Below are 16,629 nucleotides of genomic sequence, written 5' to 3' on the forward strand. Positions count from 1 at the left end.
ACAAAAATCAGGTTGAGCGTGTGTCCCCCATTGTGGGTGGGGACTTGAATTAACTGAGTTAGGTCCATAGCTGTCATGGAAGCCATGAACTCCCGAGCTGACTCAGATGTCTCGCCAATGGAAGGCAGATTGAAATCCCCCAGGATCATAAGCCTGGGGAAATCAACCCCTCCAGCAGCCAAATCAAATGAGGAGGAGGCGTGCGAGTCAGGGTCAGCATCAGAGGTGGGTTGCTCCCAGTTTGGCCTGGTTCGGCGGAACTGATAGTGATGATTTGGCCTGGGTCACAGAACCGGCAATGACCCAGGCTGGCCATCCCCCCATACCAGTTGTCCAGTCTCTTCTGCCATTTCCAACATGTTTCTGTGCATGTGCAGAACAATTTATGGTCAACTGTGCATGCGCGAGCAATGTGCAGAGCATTCACGAGTGAAGCAAGCAGCACGCATGCAAAGCGAATCGGTACCAACCAGTACAGGAGCCCACCCCTAGTCAGCATCAAGGCAACTTGAGAGCTCTGAGGAAAGAGGGAATGGAGCTATCAGAGAGAGACAGACAGACAGACAGAAGTGGAGCCTGGGTCGTCCATCAGCCCTCACATGGAGAGTCAACAGCCCCCAGGTCTGAAGGTGGCTGATGAGGAAGAGGAGGAACAGCTGAGTCCAGTGCCTGCCGCATGGATGTGCAAAAGGCAGGGGAGAGGAGAGCAGTGGAAATCTGTGCCAATCCTTGGGACAGAAGAACCACCGCTGCTAGCGAAGCCCCACCCTAGCTCTGGGGATAAAAGGCAGGGGGCGGAGATGAATAGATGTGGCAGACAACTATTCATCTCCCTGCCGGACAGACTTATTAACCTGTATTGAGAGATAAAGTTTTTGCCAGGGCTGCTGGCACTCCTAATAAAGAAATCATTGATTTAAATACAGAGGGTTTATTGTGTTTGGGGAGCTAAGTTAGAACAAAAGTGTGTGGTTGTATAGTAATTTATGTGTTGGATTGGGACTGAGAAGATCCAAGTTCGAGTCCATCCTTGGCCAGGGAAGCTCACAGAGTAACTGTAGGCCAGTGGCTTTCTTTCAACAGGTTTGTTATTCCTGGAAAAACAGAATGCTAAGTATATCCCCTTGAGCTCTTCGTGGAAAGGTAGGAGATAGATCTCACAAATAAATCAACATTACAAAAATTACTTTTTCCAATATGTCCAGCATGTTCATGTTGATTTTGTATTTCTTATGCTGGAGATATCTACAATATACATATACATATACATATACATATACATATACATATACATATACATATACATATACATATACATATACATATACATATACATATACATATACATATACATATACATATACATATACATATACATATACATATACATATACATATACATATACATATACATATACATATACATATACATATACATATACATATACATATACATATACATATACAGTGTTTTTATTTATTTATTTTTATTTGTGCTGATAAATAAATAAAGGGAGACTAGTATAGATCTTGTGACGAGCCGATTGACAGATGATGGAAGCAGTTAGCTCCCTCCCATAATTGGGGCTTACCAGGGGTTGTGACACTATATATATATATGTGTGTGTGTGTGTGTGTGTGTGTGTGTGTGTGTGTGTGTGTGTGTGTGTGTATATATATATATATATATATGTATGTATGTATGTATGTATGTATGTATGTATGTATGTATATATATATATATATATATATATATATATATATATATATATATATATATATATATATATATCAGCAAATAAAAAAATCTTGCTCTAATAATAAAAATTCAGTAAGATCAAGTAGTAGCTTGATTCAAGCCTAACTTGATGCATGTAAAAAGGGGGGTGGGGCATGGCTTTGATTCCTTAGTTATGGTTGTCTCCTAATGAGTCACCTTGTTTTCTTATGTTGAGTAGGAAATTCGAATGTAATCTTTTAACATTACCTTTCAAATGTAATCACTTATTAGTGATTTTAATCACTAGTAAACTGGGAAGCAGATAAAATAATATCATGAGGATATGGCAGATAAGCATAAGTATAATCTTTATTGTCATTGTACTTAAATACAACGAAATTGGTTAAATTGTTGTTTTGATGAGTCAAAGTGGAGAAAGACTCAAAGTCAGTTAACCCTTTTTTTGTAATATCACATAACAGCTAGCAAGAGACATTTTTAGCAGTATTAAAACTATCCTTACATTGCACAGTTTTCACAGTGGTTCCTCGCCAGGACTGCTTCTCCCTCTCAAATTAGTCTCAAATTAACTAAGAATGATTATTAGTTCTGAGGAAAAGGGGATAAAGAGTGGGATGGAGCCCATTAAATGGCTCTTGTGATGTGTTGTTGCTGGGGCAGAGGGCAGGGAGTTATTATTTTGTTATATTAATTTATTATATGATTCTCTCTTTTATTAGTTTTATTGTTTTTTATATGAGGTTTTTATATTCTTGTAAGCTGCCTTGAGTCGCCATATGTGAATAGTTGGCAATATAAATTTCATAAACAAACAAACAATAGTTTTTGGGAGGTTCTTTCTCACATAACCTGCATATGTTGGCTCAGAGAGGACCCATTTCTGAATTTCCTTCAGATTAAGAAGTGTGTGTGTGTGTGTGTGAACATTGCATTAAAAGTTCACGCTGCATTAAATAAATAAGAAAAGTAAGAAAAAGCATGAGAGATAGGAGAGTTCCAGTGGTGAATCCTTTGTTTTAAATTGTGTCTGAGACTTCACAAGTGATTTTTTTTCTTTACTGAATGTTTTCCTATTCTGAGAACAGATATTACATAGTGACCATGAGGCTAATCGACAGAAACCAGCCTCATTCTGTTTGAACATGAGCGTGAATTTCCGAAGTATTGTGAACCATGAAACAATAGCACAAAAGAGACACAAAATAAAATGTTCTTTTGATTTAATAGATTTATTTTTTAAATGTCAGGATCAATATAATGAAATGGAGCCAGATATAAATACTATCAATGACAGAGTGCCACTAAGGGTGATATATAACATCAACAGAAAGGTGTACAACGAAGAAGAATTTGAACACGAGCATGACCAAAACATGTATTCCCAGTTCAACAAGGAAACTGAAAGCCCTAAACTTGGACGAAAGATCCAATGCAGGTAAGATTAGTCAGGAAGTTTGTTCCTCTCGATACCTGACTGCTTTGTTATGTTCCTAGATCGAACAATAAACCCCAATTTTCTTATGATATTATAAATGTTTATCATTGTTTACAGACTTTACTGTGCACAGTTTCTTCTCTTTCATGTAGAGCTAAATTAGCCCCAGTGGTCCAATCAATCAGGTGTAATAAAAATGCAATTATGAAGAAAAGAATGGCAACAGTGATAAATATGTAGAAGAACCAAGTTCCAATTTAAGATGGGTTAGATAGTGATACAGCTTCACATCAGGGTCCCATTGGTGACATATTACAATGTCACAGTTCTTCCCTTCCATTGGCAACATTGAGTAAGGCAGAATTTGCAGTTGCTTACTGCAAAATCTGTTGTTAATCCCTAAAGTGACAATTGCTGGCATGCTTCCAAAATGTACCTGGGTATGATGCTTGGGAACATGTGGTTTTCCAGCTCCAATTGTTCTGATTAATGTGGATTATTAGACCCCACCAAACTCAGGCCCAGTTTGGGAACATCAAGTGCCTTGAAGGAGCATCTACACCAGGGATCTAGAACTCGATCCTTATAAATGCCACATTAGTCCAGGTTCATTCACCTGGAGGCCACAGCATTGGTAGTCTTTCCATACACTGAAATAAAAATCTCTAGTCCCTACAATACAGGGGTGGGTTTCAACTGGTTCGCGGCAGTCCCTGCGAACCGGTTGGTCGGCAAACCCGGAAGTAAGTAACTTCCGGGAACGGTGAAGGGCCCATCCGCCCGCCCACGCTCCTTACACGGTTTTGACGAGTTCTGCGCTTCCACGCATGCGCAGGACGCATACAGCACCTGCGCGATCCTCCAGGAGCAGCTGGAGCATCGCACAGACGCTAGTACGCATGCGTGCACCGCGCACGTGCACGAGGACGCCGCCGGCCCCGTTCCAACCGAACCGTTTGGAACAGGGCGAGAAACCCACCCCTGCTACAATACTACTGGGGAGCTACCACTAGTAGCAAAGAGGAGGTGCAGCAGTGGCAGGGAGTATATGGGGAAGTGCAACCTCCAATCTTGCCCCAGCTACAGTGGCACCTGTAGGACAGGTATAGCTGTTCCTTGGGCTGTCCTGCCCAATTGCAAAGTTGCATTTTAATCTCTGAGTAATTGGATTAGTCTGAGTAATTGGCCTGTGTCTGCAATGATCTTGATCAATGTAAATACCCAATGTGTACAGGTAGTCCTTGAATTACAATCACAATTGAGCCCAAAATTACTGTTGTCAAGTGAAACGTTTGTTAAGTAAGTTTTGCCCCATTTTATGACTCTTCTTGCTACAGTTGATAAGTGAATCACTTCAGTGGTTAAGTTAGTAACACAGTGGTTAAGTGAACTTGGCTCCCACATTGAGTTTGCTTGTCAGAAGGTTGCAACTGTCATAAATAGGAACCAGGTACTAAGCATCTGAATTTTGATCACATAGCCATGGGGATGCTACAATAGTTGTAAGTGTGAAAAATGGTCATAAATCACTTTTTAGTGCTGTTGTAACTTTGAATGGTCACTAAATGAACTTGAAGACTACCTGTACTCAGCTCTGCCCGTGGAGAGGATTCAAAGTGCCAGGCTAAGATTTTAAACCAAATTTTACATTTGGTCTATTATTTAACAAAAACATACAGGGCTGATGATTGGCAGAGTATTTTGTTGGTTTCAAGATTACCTTAGTATGTATCATAGAAACAACTGAGCCTCTTTTATCAAGATAAAAGATTGGCTTTCTATACAATCTTATTTCAGATTCTCATGTGCGCGGTTCAGGAAATTCATACTCAAGATGTTTCCTATTTTAAACTGGCTTTATACTTATCGCATTACTGAATGGATTCTAGGAGACTTACATGCTGGCATAAATGTAGGGATGGTGCAGGTTTTCCAAGGTAAGTTAGTCCATTTCTCATTTTCTATTTAAAAGCTTTCAAGGCGGATAATTTTCCAGTCTTTTCCACATATGGCAGTATATCCTAGGCCAGCGTTGGCGAACCTTTTCAGCACTGAGTGCTGAAACCAAAATGTATGCGGGAGCACTAAAAACCGGAAGAGCAGCTGCCCGATATGTATGCATGCGCCCCCAGCTGGTCTTCTGGTTTCAGGAGCGCATGCACACGCAAAGACCAGCTGGTCGGCACACTGGGCAGCTCTGTCCAGTTTCTGGCACTCCTATGCGCCCAACGACCATCTGGCATGGCCGCACCGGACCCCAGAAGAGCAGCTGCTGATGGCGTGCATGCCCAGAGAGAGGGCTCTGTGTGCCACCTCTGGCACAGGTGCCATAAGTTTGCCATCACGATCCTAGGCTGAAGCTCTCTTTGCTACTCTATGGTGAATAGAAACATATGGGGTTTGGACTCAGATAACAAACACAGCCTCTGGTACAGATAATCCTCGACTTATGACCACCACCAAGCCCAACATTTCTGTTGCTAAGCGAGACAGTTGTTAAATGAATCTTGTCCCATTTTACGAACTTTCTAAAAACAGTTATTAAATGATTCGCTGCAGTTGTTAATTAGTAACATGGTTGTTAAAATGAAACTGGCTTCCCCATTGACTTTGCTTGTCAAAGGGTCGCAAAAGGAAAGCACATGACCCCCTATTGAAGTAGCAACATAAACAAACTCATTTCTGATTTGAAAATTAATGTTCTTTATAAATTGCCCATAAAAGTGGACTCTCTCTACATGCTTCAATATTTGTTCATGCATTATTAAAGAACATCTGTATGTAACCTGTGATGCACTAGAATCTGTACCACAGAGAAAATAATTCTTCTTTGTCTGCTCTATTCCAGATATAGCAGCCTGAAAGAATATAGTTTGGACCCAATAACTGTACTTTGCATCTTACAATCATCAATGTTTCTGGCAAAGTCACCAGAAATATGATTGGTTCTTAATTCTAGTTCTAATGGAAATAAAAATTGCTGCCTTCCAATTAACTTGAGTCAGAAGTAGGCATGGAACCACCATTGCCTTGTCCCTTTTATCTCCAACTGTTTACATATAAAATGTGATTTCAGGACCATACTTCATACATTTGTCTAGTAGTAGTAATAGTAGCAGTAGTAGTGATAGCACTAACATACTACATGTTACATTTAACATGTTTATATTCTACCTTTTTTCCAGTCAAGTGTTTGCCTATTTTATTCTCCTAGAGTCCTAGACATTGATATATCCAAGACCACTAATGGATTTTCATGATTAAGTGAATATCTGAATCTAAATCTTATCTGTGTCCAAAGTGCTCCTTCAACTAGCCAATCATTCTGAGCTATTCCAGGCTTGCAAATAATCAAGAAAAGGTTGATTAAAAACTGGCTCCAATCCAGCCCCACCTCTGCTATTCATCAATCATCTGCCACAGTTTTGCGCCTTGCCCACCGCTGGAAGAATTTAACTTTAAACTGTCAACCATGTACCTCACCCCATTCCTAAGAGGTCTGTAAGGGGGCGTGCATAAGCGCACCAGTGTGCCTACCGTCCCTGTTCTACTGTCCCCATTTATTCATACCCATTTCCTGTGTTCATGTCCATGTTTATAATTATACCTGTTATCTCGTACATGTTTGACAAACTAAATAAATAAATAAAATACAATACAATAATTGGGTTGCTTAGATTCCCCTTTATGTGTCATTCACAAGATAGTTAGAAGGAAAGATATAGGCAACACTCAGAGATATTGAGAAGAGGAAAAAAGTAGGCTTTTTACTTAGATACATCATAGCAGCGATAGATGCTTTTTGTTTTTCCCAGAAAATGGTGCCATATGAAGATTGATTGACTCATCATGAGCCATCAAGTTGGAGTGGATTCTTAATGACCATAATTTGTCCTCAGCCTGGTCTTTCAGGTGTTCCAGTAATGCAGTCATTGTCACAGGTTGTCCTCTTCTGTTTCCTCCCGTCCTTCTGTCTTTCTCAGAGTTATAGATTTTTACAGCAAGGTCAGATCAATAACAGATTATTTATTAGAATAAGAAGTTATAATAAGATAGGGCAGGTTGGCTTTTCCTTCACTACAAATGGGCAATGAACTGTTTGCTTTGTATCAGTTTTGAGAGTATATTTTAAAAATATGCATTCCTTATAGGATTATCAGGAATAGTATTAACCGGATTACCAATTCCAGTTATAAATAATTTTTATTCTGCATTTTGCTGCTCTTTAGTATATGTTATATTTGGAACCTCGCGACATGTCTCTATTGGTAAGTACTATGCTATCTGTTCATTCCATTTGTATGGGGTTATTTGTCATTAGAAGTGATATACTGACTCATTAAAAAACTTGTTTTTGTTCATTTATACTTTCAAACATATTGACTTTTATTTAGTATTTATCTCTAAATCTTCTGTTAATACCATAGTTTTATTATCTGTCATCAAATAATTCACAAAGCTAAAGACAACTCTGTAAATATTTTAAAAAGTGACTATATCAAGTTTGATTTATCTGTTCAATCAATTAGTTTTATGACAAAATCATGACCCTTCTAAGTTCTCCATAGTTCTTCTCTTAGCAGTATTTTATACTTGTTTCAATTTAGATAGATGAGTTTATTTGTAAAAATTTGGAAGTTAAATAAATTATTTTTCTCTTCGTAATTTCTCTTTGTAATCACTCTGTGCGAGGAGAATAAATTGCAAAGGTTCTTCTCTGAAATCCAGACATACTTGCTGGTAAAAGTGGGTCTCTTACCATTTTCATGCTCTAAAAACACCTCTATTTCAGGCTTGACAGCAGAGTGCAACAGCAAATCACAGCTCTTCAAATACTTAACTCTTTACTCATCTCTTGATTTGGCAAAAGATTCTCAGAGATGACTTGGCTAGATGAACAAACATGAATGAATGAATGAATGAATGAATTAATTAATTAATTAATTAATTAATTAATGAAACAAAAATGAAGTTTTAAACACAACAGTTGATTGATTATTGCAGTACAATTAAGTCAGAACCTTTGTCTATAATTTTGCTGCAAATTCTAGGCTTTTCCCTATGTTCTTTCTAAGGTAATGAATACTTGATTTATTGGCCCTGGGTAACTGAGAAATGTTTATATAATGATTCTCTAGCCTAGAAAATGACTGACTCTTGTTTTGCCAACGTCAACCCTTATACTTTGGAAGAGAAAATAAAGCTATATACACACTTCTACTCTCATTTCCACTCTGCTGCGCCTTAGTTAATAGGCCTGTCAGTCTTTTTGGCAGCTGTCTGAGAATCAAAAGTGATTGTTCATCAAGTACATTTCCAATAGAGTTTTTTAAGCAAGATTTATTGAGACTAATGGGATGAGCTTACAATATTTCTAGAAAATGAACTATTTTCAGTTTAGAACCAATTCAGCTCCATATTTATGCCCTCTACATTCCACAAGATGGGATGTAAAATAATAAATGTAAGTTATAGAAGGCTTCTTTATGCCCTTTCCTATTCTGGTATTTTATAATTCAAAATTTCTTGAGCCCTTGAAAGCTAAATACTGCTAATTTATTAAACATTGGTGACTGTTAATAATGAATCAAATGGTAAATGATTAGTTCTTTCTGATAGATGAATGGCAGTTCATGGGCCAGTAAATAAATATTGAAAACGATAGGGAATATCCTATTAAAGTACTCTCTATACCTGTGATGGCGAACCTATGACACACGTGTCTAAAGTGGCATGTGGAGCCATATCACCTGGCACGTATAGCGTTGCCCATTCCTCTTCCGGGTTTCTGGTGCGCATGCACATGCAATGATCAGTTGGTCTTTGTGCGTGTCGCAGTGCCAGAAACTGGAAGAGCTCATCTTCCATTTTCCGGTGTGAGCAGGTGCGCTTGCCAGGTGATCGTCAGGCATGCATGTATACCAGTAACTGGAAGACTAGCTGGATGGTGTGCATGCACATACCGGAAACTAGAAGTTCATTTTCTGGCATGCGCATGCCCCCTGGGCAGCTCCTCTTCCAGGTTTGTGGACCCGAAGAGCATGCATGCTCCCTTTTTGGCACTCAATGCCGAAAAGATTTGCCACCACTGCTCTATACATTTTCCCCGTCAAGATAATGGAAATTCAGGTTTTTCAGCAAATACAATGATTATTATAATTTCTTTGTGTGTATCTTCTCAATCTCTTCATGTTAAAAAAAAATATATTGAATTTTTTAGTCTAAAATGCAATTCCAAATTAAATATGATCATTTGAATTATTTTATGTACCTTATGTCATATAAATAACAGTTTTCAGTTTTAGGACATCATTTGACAAGTTACATGCCCTAAGGGGAAGTGCATATCCAGCCAATGAAATCCTATTTTTAAATATTCATCTGTTTATTTCCTATTTATAGTTTCCATATTGCTTATGTGATATCACAGTTCCACTTAGCATATCTTATCTAGATACACAGTCATTTTTAAAGTTCTGTTCTCTGTTACCAGTTTTCAAAATTTCAATGCTTATATTGCTAATTGTATTATCATTTTGGTGTTTCCATGAACCAGTTTTATGTCATTTTGGCAAAAAAAAGCAATAACCCAGAATGGTAACACCCACCCAAAGTACTCTCAAAAACATTATAAAAATTGTGAAAACAAATGTGGTTTAAACTACAACTATTTTAACAATTTATAGAAACCAGACAGGCTGGGATTGAGAATATATCACAGTCTCATCTCATCTCATTTGGAAACCAGGACCCAGAGTATGGAGGAAGAATGGAGAGGCCAATCAAGCACAGTAATCCCACGGTCATTGAACCAGTTTTTGGTGCTTTTGGCAAAAGTTGCTCTCATCAGAAAAGAGGACTTTGGACCACTGAGCAACAGGACTTTGGACCACTGTGCTTCATTGAGACCAGGGTCAACGCAGCCGTCTATCAGGAAATTTTGGAGCACTTCTTGCTTCCTTCTGCAGATGAGCTTCATTTTCCAGCTGCCCACACTGCCAAAAGCACCAAAAACTGGTTCAAGGACCATGGGATTACTGTGCTTGATTGGCAAGCAAACTCGCCTGACCTGAACCCCATAGAGAAAGATGAGAGACATGAGACTGAACAATGCAGAAGAGCTGAAGGCCACTATTGAAGCATCCTGGTCTTCCATAACACCTCAGCAGTGCCACAGGCTGATAGCTTCCATGCCACGCCACATTGAGGCAGTAATTGCTGCAAAAGGGGCCCAAACCAAGAACTGAGTATATATGCATGCTTATACTTTTCAGAGGTCCGATATTGTCCTATGTACATTCCTTGTTTTATTGATTGCATGTAATATTCTAATTTTCTGAGATGGTGGATTTGGGGTTTTCATGAGCTGTACGCCATAATCATCACAATTATGACAAATCATGGCTTGAACTATCTTGCTTTGCATGTAATGAGTCTTATCTCATATATTAGTTTCACCTTTTAAGTTGCATTACTGAAATAAATGAACTTTTGCACAATATTCTAATTTTTCGAGTTTCACCTGTAAGCCACCGGAACTATGGTTGCCCAGGATTGTCTCTTGAGTCTAGATAGTAAAAAATCAAATTACCTAATTGAGTGCCACTCATCTGTAAACCCCATAAATCTCTTGATTTAAATTTCCTGTTTGAAATAAAAGTTATATGATGCCAGTTTAGAGGAACTATATAGCATCAATGGTTGACTAATGGTGAACATGAGTTGGACTTGGGTATGTTTAGGTTAAGATCAGGCTCTATCCAGCTGACAAAGAGTTAATACAGAGTCCTGTAAATCTGGTGAATCTCTCCGGTGATGATTTATGGACAATGGATTGAGCATCACTGTTGTTGAGTGGCCAGTGATGTAACTTCTGACATCAGAATACTAGAAGAAATAATATGCAGAGAAATAATTTATCTGTAGGTTTGTTGATTTATTTATATCCTGTCTTTATTATTTTTTACTAAGTGATAACCCGGCGTTGCCCAGGGATTAATTTATAGGGGGGAAATGTCTGGACCAAACGTAATTTCTAATGTTGGATTTTCCCCCCTTACCAAAGGGAGCCCCCTTGTGGAATACTGTGAAGCTGTTACCATGGGAACTCTGCTGCACTATACAGTAGAAGCCATTTTACAGCAGTACAGTAAAGTCCATTTCAAGGTGCAACAGGCTGTATCATAATAGAACACACACCCCAAGAGGTGTTAGGGGTATCTTACCCCCACAGTATTTGTTTCCAGAGAGTAAGTTGTCTGTGTACCAAGTTTGGTTGAAATTGCTCAAGGTGTTCCAGAGTTATGCTGGAACACACACACACACACACACACACACACACACACACACACACAGCCATTTATATATACATAGATAAATTATTTAAGGCAATGAACATAATCAATAGTACTTTCCTCTTCTATTTTGCCCCAACAACCCTGTGAGATGAGTTGAGCTGAGAGAAAGTGACTGCATCAAAGTTACTCAGCCAGCTTTCATGCATAAGGTGGCTCTAGAAATCACAGTCTTCTGGTTTCTACCTTGGTGCCTTAACCACCAGACCAAACTGGTATTCTGAAAGCATTTTATACTTTAAGCTCTTTAGAGAAATGGTAAGAATTACCTTGTTACAATTAATATGGTACTGGAATTTATATTGGCTTTGGCTTTTATCTTGAATTTCTGCTTTTTGGCAACAGGTTCTTTCAGCATTCTGAATGCAATGGCAGCAAATTTTCAGAATAGTCTTAATTTTAGTATACAGTTACCAATTAATGGCACCTTGGCCAATGTTTCTGATGAAAATTTTATGCGGAATTATATGGAAGCAGTAACTCACACTGCATCTACTACATTTTTAGTTGGGATTATTCAGGTAGGAAACACATTTGAATTATCATTTCTTTTTCTTACCCATGTTTTTATTTATTTATTGTAAGTGCTTTAATGTCACTTCAGTTAAGTTAACACTACTGTGTGTGTATGTGTGTCAATAATAGCAATAAATAGCATTGCATCTTATTTCTGAGAGTAACTGATTCTATATGGATAGGAGCTCTGGTAGAGAATGCCGACTTTTTAAGTTCCCTCCGTCTCACCTCATAGAGAGTGGAAACTCTTGGTATTTTCAAAGACAGAATAAAAATTCAGTAACATGTAATATGACATATATTTAAACACAAAAGTTAAATGAAAGTTAAATCTTAGCTGAGTAGACTTTCCTTCTGAGTGTATGGCGTCCACAACTGACTTGCTAAAATCTCAATATTTTTAGACTCCATTATTCTTTTTCTGATGCATAAAAATTCTATATACTAATTCTACACCAATATTTTTAAGTTAATGTCAGGCATGCCTCATACAGTATCCAAGAAAGAAAAGCCCCAACTCTATTTGAGTAGAGATAAAGGTACTTTTACTAGACATGAAATGAAAGCAGCTAAAGAAAAACAAAATCTGAGGCAAAAAGGCGTGAACATGTACATATCAAAGGTTTACCCAGGACCCTCTGCCCAGGTACCCCAACCCAATGTTCAATCTGCAACTCCCAAAGGTGTCATGTGGGGTGCATCTTCAAGTGGCCTCATTCAGCTGGATATTCAGAGACGGTTAACCTTGACCAAGCCTAAACACGAGCCATCAGCATGCGCAGAAGATGGTGAGAACAAAACTCCCTTCATGATAACTCCTCCAGCACCAGCAATTCCCCCCCAAATACCACCAGCCCCCACCCTCCCTGTTTCTATGGCAGCCGATAGGAAGCAAGCAAAGTAGAGGCTGACAATTATATTTTTGGCTCTGATGTACTGAAAAAAATAAACAAATTATTTGCCTTTATACAATCTTTCTATTGCCTTTAAAATATAATTTATTTTTTATTCTTTGTCCACTGTATTTTATAGTAGGGTTAAGAATAACATGGAAAGAAAATTAGATCTTAAGGAATGTAAAGAGGAGAGAACAAACTTAGGAATTACTGTCTGATAACCAGAAACATTTCACCTTGCATAATAGCTGAAATTCAGAAGATTCCTAAAATCTGCTGATATTTGCCTGAGGACATTGAAAACATTCAAGAGTTCACCAGAATTATGCAAGGTTTCAATTATTTCAAATGAAAACTCATAAGATTTCACCCAAGATAATTGTTCTCTGATGAAATTTCACCAATTTTGTTTCTATGTTTTTGGTATTGAGGGCCAAGAAGAGCTACTGGCCCCTGACATCAGTTTATCTCAGAACATTGACTAATTTGGAGTTATAAAGTAGATGATGTAACAGATTAGCAGAGTTGGAAGGGACCTTGTAGGTCATCTAGTCCACCTCTGCCCCATCCATTTGTTGCTTGTCTAAAAGGCCCCTTCCAATCTGGAAACTCCAGGGGAAGGAAAGAAGGCTGAATTATTATTAGCCAAGGATATTTTTCTACATTTGTTTTAGAAAAAAAGATGATTTTCTAATGAAGGAAAATAGATTCAGAGTCAAGTAAGGTAAAGTAAAATGACTTAAACTTTGACTTAGACTAACTTTATTGTCACTTCGAATGTAAATGTAAATGTCCTAATCAGCATACATTAAACTGAGGTTTTGTTGCATACAGCTCTCAAAGGGTCACCACCTCCAGTATACACTACATAAACATGACAGAATGAATGAATGAATGAATGAATGAATGAATGAATGAATGAATGAATGAATAAAATTATGCATATATACCCACATATATTATATGACACAGAGAAAGAACATAGTCTAGTTTAGAAGTTCGTTCCCAAACTTCCGGTTGGCCCATTGGGGCCGTTGTTTGCACTCCCCAGACTTCAGGAAAGCCTCCGAGGCTGGGAAGGGTAAAAAATGGCCCGAAAGGGCCAACCAGAACTTTCCAATTTTGGCATGCTGTAAGATTCGCCATCACTGTCATAGGGAATGTCACAGATATCATCAGGAACAAAGCTGTTACAAAATCTGGTAGTCCTGCTAGAAATACCTTCAAGGACAGAGATATTTGACAATACTTCTGTCCTTGCAAAATATTCACTTGGGTTTTTAAAAAAATAGTATAGTTTTTTTAAAAATTTCAGGTGTATAATAGCAAACTGTGGAGAAATAAGCCAGCTATTGCAGCAAATTGAGGTTTATGTTTTCCTTAAAATCCCATTTTCTTCTATTTTAACCATCTCTTTTGTTCTTTCCAGATACTTTTGGCCATATTTGGCTTGGGATTTGTTACAACATATGTCTCAGAGAGTCTCATGAATGCTTACCTTACAGCAGCAGCATTACATGTGATTATATCGCAGTTCTCTTTCATCTTTGGAATTGTAATTGATTTTCATTCAGGCCCATTGTCATTTTTTTATGTGAGTAACTTTCCTATTTCTCGACAAGAATGGGGAAAGGAAAAGTCAATATTAATGTAGTTCCCACGAAGAGTAAAAGATACTAGTTAAAAGTTTTATCAAATTCCTTCATTTGTAAAGATATAACGAGTGGTTACAAGTTACTACGCACATACGAGGAATCGTAATTCTCACCAGGGGCTTAAGTCTTAAGTTCCCTGTTTTTAGGCATTATTATTTTCTTTATGATATGCCGTTGTCTTTCTTAAAACAGTGAGGATAAACCAACCCCCTTTAAACAAGGTGGGACTTAACTTCTGAATAATATCAAAGAAGTATAGCACAAAGGTCTTCATTACCAGGATCAGGTTATCTGAGGGACCACCCCTTCCGAGTGGCATTTACTTGCCCCATCAGGCTCAGCAGAAGAAAACAGTTGTGGATAGTGTGTATCCATAGGGTAGTGTCATCTGGTAGGACCCAGGATGAGGGCCTTCTCTGCTGCACTATGGAAAATACTATAATTATCCCCAAGACAGGCTGGCCTCTAGAGGAACCTTATAGAAGGGTTTGAATCCCTAGTTTTGCTATCTGGCCCAGAGTTTAAAGAGTGGCGTGGAAACCCATGAAAGGGTTTTTGGTTCTTAATTGTTTTTAATACATTTATCTTGTTTGTATTATCATCATTATTGTTGTTGTTATTTATTTATTTGTACTGTGTATGCTTTAGTTATAAGCCTCCTAGAGTCATGTGTGTGAGATAGGCAGCTATATTTATTTTTGAAGAAAAAAACGATGTCCTTTAAAAGACTGTTGATTTTTACAATGATATTATTAGCAGCAAATTAACGTGCAAGAATTAGTTCTGAACATTTTGCTGACATTTTCTTTTTTTCAGAATTTGGTATACTACTGCATGGGCCTCCCTAAAGCAAATTCTACTAGTATCCTGCTGTTTTTGCTTTCTTTACTATTGCTGAGGGTCAGCAAGTGCATTAAAATAACTTATAAACACTATCCTATTGAGTTTCCAATGGAGCTTGTTTTGGTAAATATCTGACATTTTTTCAACAAAATTACATTTATGTTCCCAAAGTCACAGTTATGCAAAGGACTTGAATTGGGTCATAGATTGATGCATGAAACAGTTTCCTTCAAACAATGTGTTTCTTTAGTACAGAACTGAATTTTAAGGATTTTGCTACTCTTTTATTTTGGTTATATTATATTGGCCTTAAGTTCTCCACCAAGAAAAATAAGGAAATATTGCATCTGAAAGAAGCATTGTCCCTTATTATAATTTATTTCAGGTCCTCTGATAAAACAGTTTTACTGCATACTTCAGATTCAGGGGATAGTACACCATCCCTTCTTTGCCTTCACTGCAGAGACAGTAAAAACATTTTGTCTATTATTCTGATAAAACCCAATTTTATCTAATAGTGTTATGGTCTATTATTGTCCTTGGGAATGCATTCTTGGGAAATGGAGATTTAAACATTAAACATTCTGCCTTAAGTTTCAGTATCAGTGAAACTTGCTGTTGGGGAAAATACTTTTCTGACTATGAAACTTCCCCCTCCCCTAATACTAATCTTTGCACTGGTGATTGTATCCTACTGTTTGTGGTAACTAATCAAAAGTCTGCCTTGTTTGGCATTATACCACTGAATATTATTACAGTCTATTTCAATGTCTGGCTAATATGGGACAGTTATTAGTCCATAATGCTAAGATAGATATTGACATTGTAACTGCCATTAATCAAGGCTGAATTTGAAGGTGTACAAATTTAATATTGAAATAAATTTAAATAAGTAATATTCATCTCAAATAATATAGAGTGCATTGTTTTTCTTTTACAGATTATTGTTTTTACAATGCTTTCTACCCAAACCCATCTACATTCCGAATCTAGTCAGGGAGTTTTTACAATGACTCCCCACAAGTATGTAATCTAAATCTAATACTATGTATTTTTCATACATGTATAAATATGTACTTTTCATGCTATTCTCTTTCAGGGTAAGATATGCATGGGGGAGAAAAGGAAGAACAAATAATAAATTTAAAAAAAATAAATAATGAAATAAGAAAAAGGAAATGAAATAATA

The 16,629-nt window shown here is 37.6% G+C and overlaps 1 protein-coding gene across 1 annotated transcript in view; it reads left to right on the forward strand.

Moving 5' to 3' along the window:
* The first annotated feature begins 3,000 nt into the window (after positions 1-3,000).
* Positions 3,001-16,629, forward strand: part of SLC26A8 (solute carrier family 26 member 8) — a 41,627-nt gene continuing 27,998 nt past the window's right edge. The window contains exons 1-7 of the mRNA XM_087720791.1: positions 3,001-3,176; positions 4,974-5,113; positions 7,328-7,444; positions 11,876-12,051; positions 14,372-14,536; positions 15,414-15,563; positions 16,381-16,463. Of these exons, the coding sequence (XP_087576917.1) occupies positions 3,004-3,176; positions 4,974-5,113; positions 7,328-7,444; positions 11,876-12,051; positions 14,372-14,536; positions 15,414-15,563; positions 16,381-16,463 (1,004 nt within the window). The 5' untranslated portion in view covers positions 3,001-3,003. The remainder of the gene's footprint in view (positions 3,177-4,973; positions 5,114-7,327; positions 7,445-11,875; positions 12,052-14,371; positions 14,537-15,413; positions 15,564-16,380; positions 16,464-16,629) is intronic.

This window comes from Thamnophis sirtalis, unplaced genomic scaffold (genome assembly GCF_051295495.1).
Source record: "Thamnophis sirtalis isolate CommonGarterSnake01/CBP01778 unplaced genomic scaffold, rThaSir2_p1.2 scaffold_7, whole genome shotgun sequence".
Lineage (NCBI taxonomy): Eukaryota > Metazoa > Chordata > Lepidosauria > Squamata > Natricidae > Thamnophis > Thamnophis sirtalis.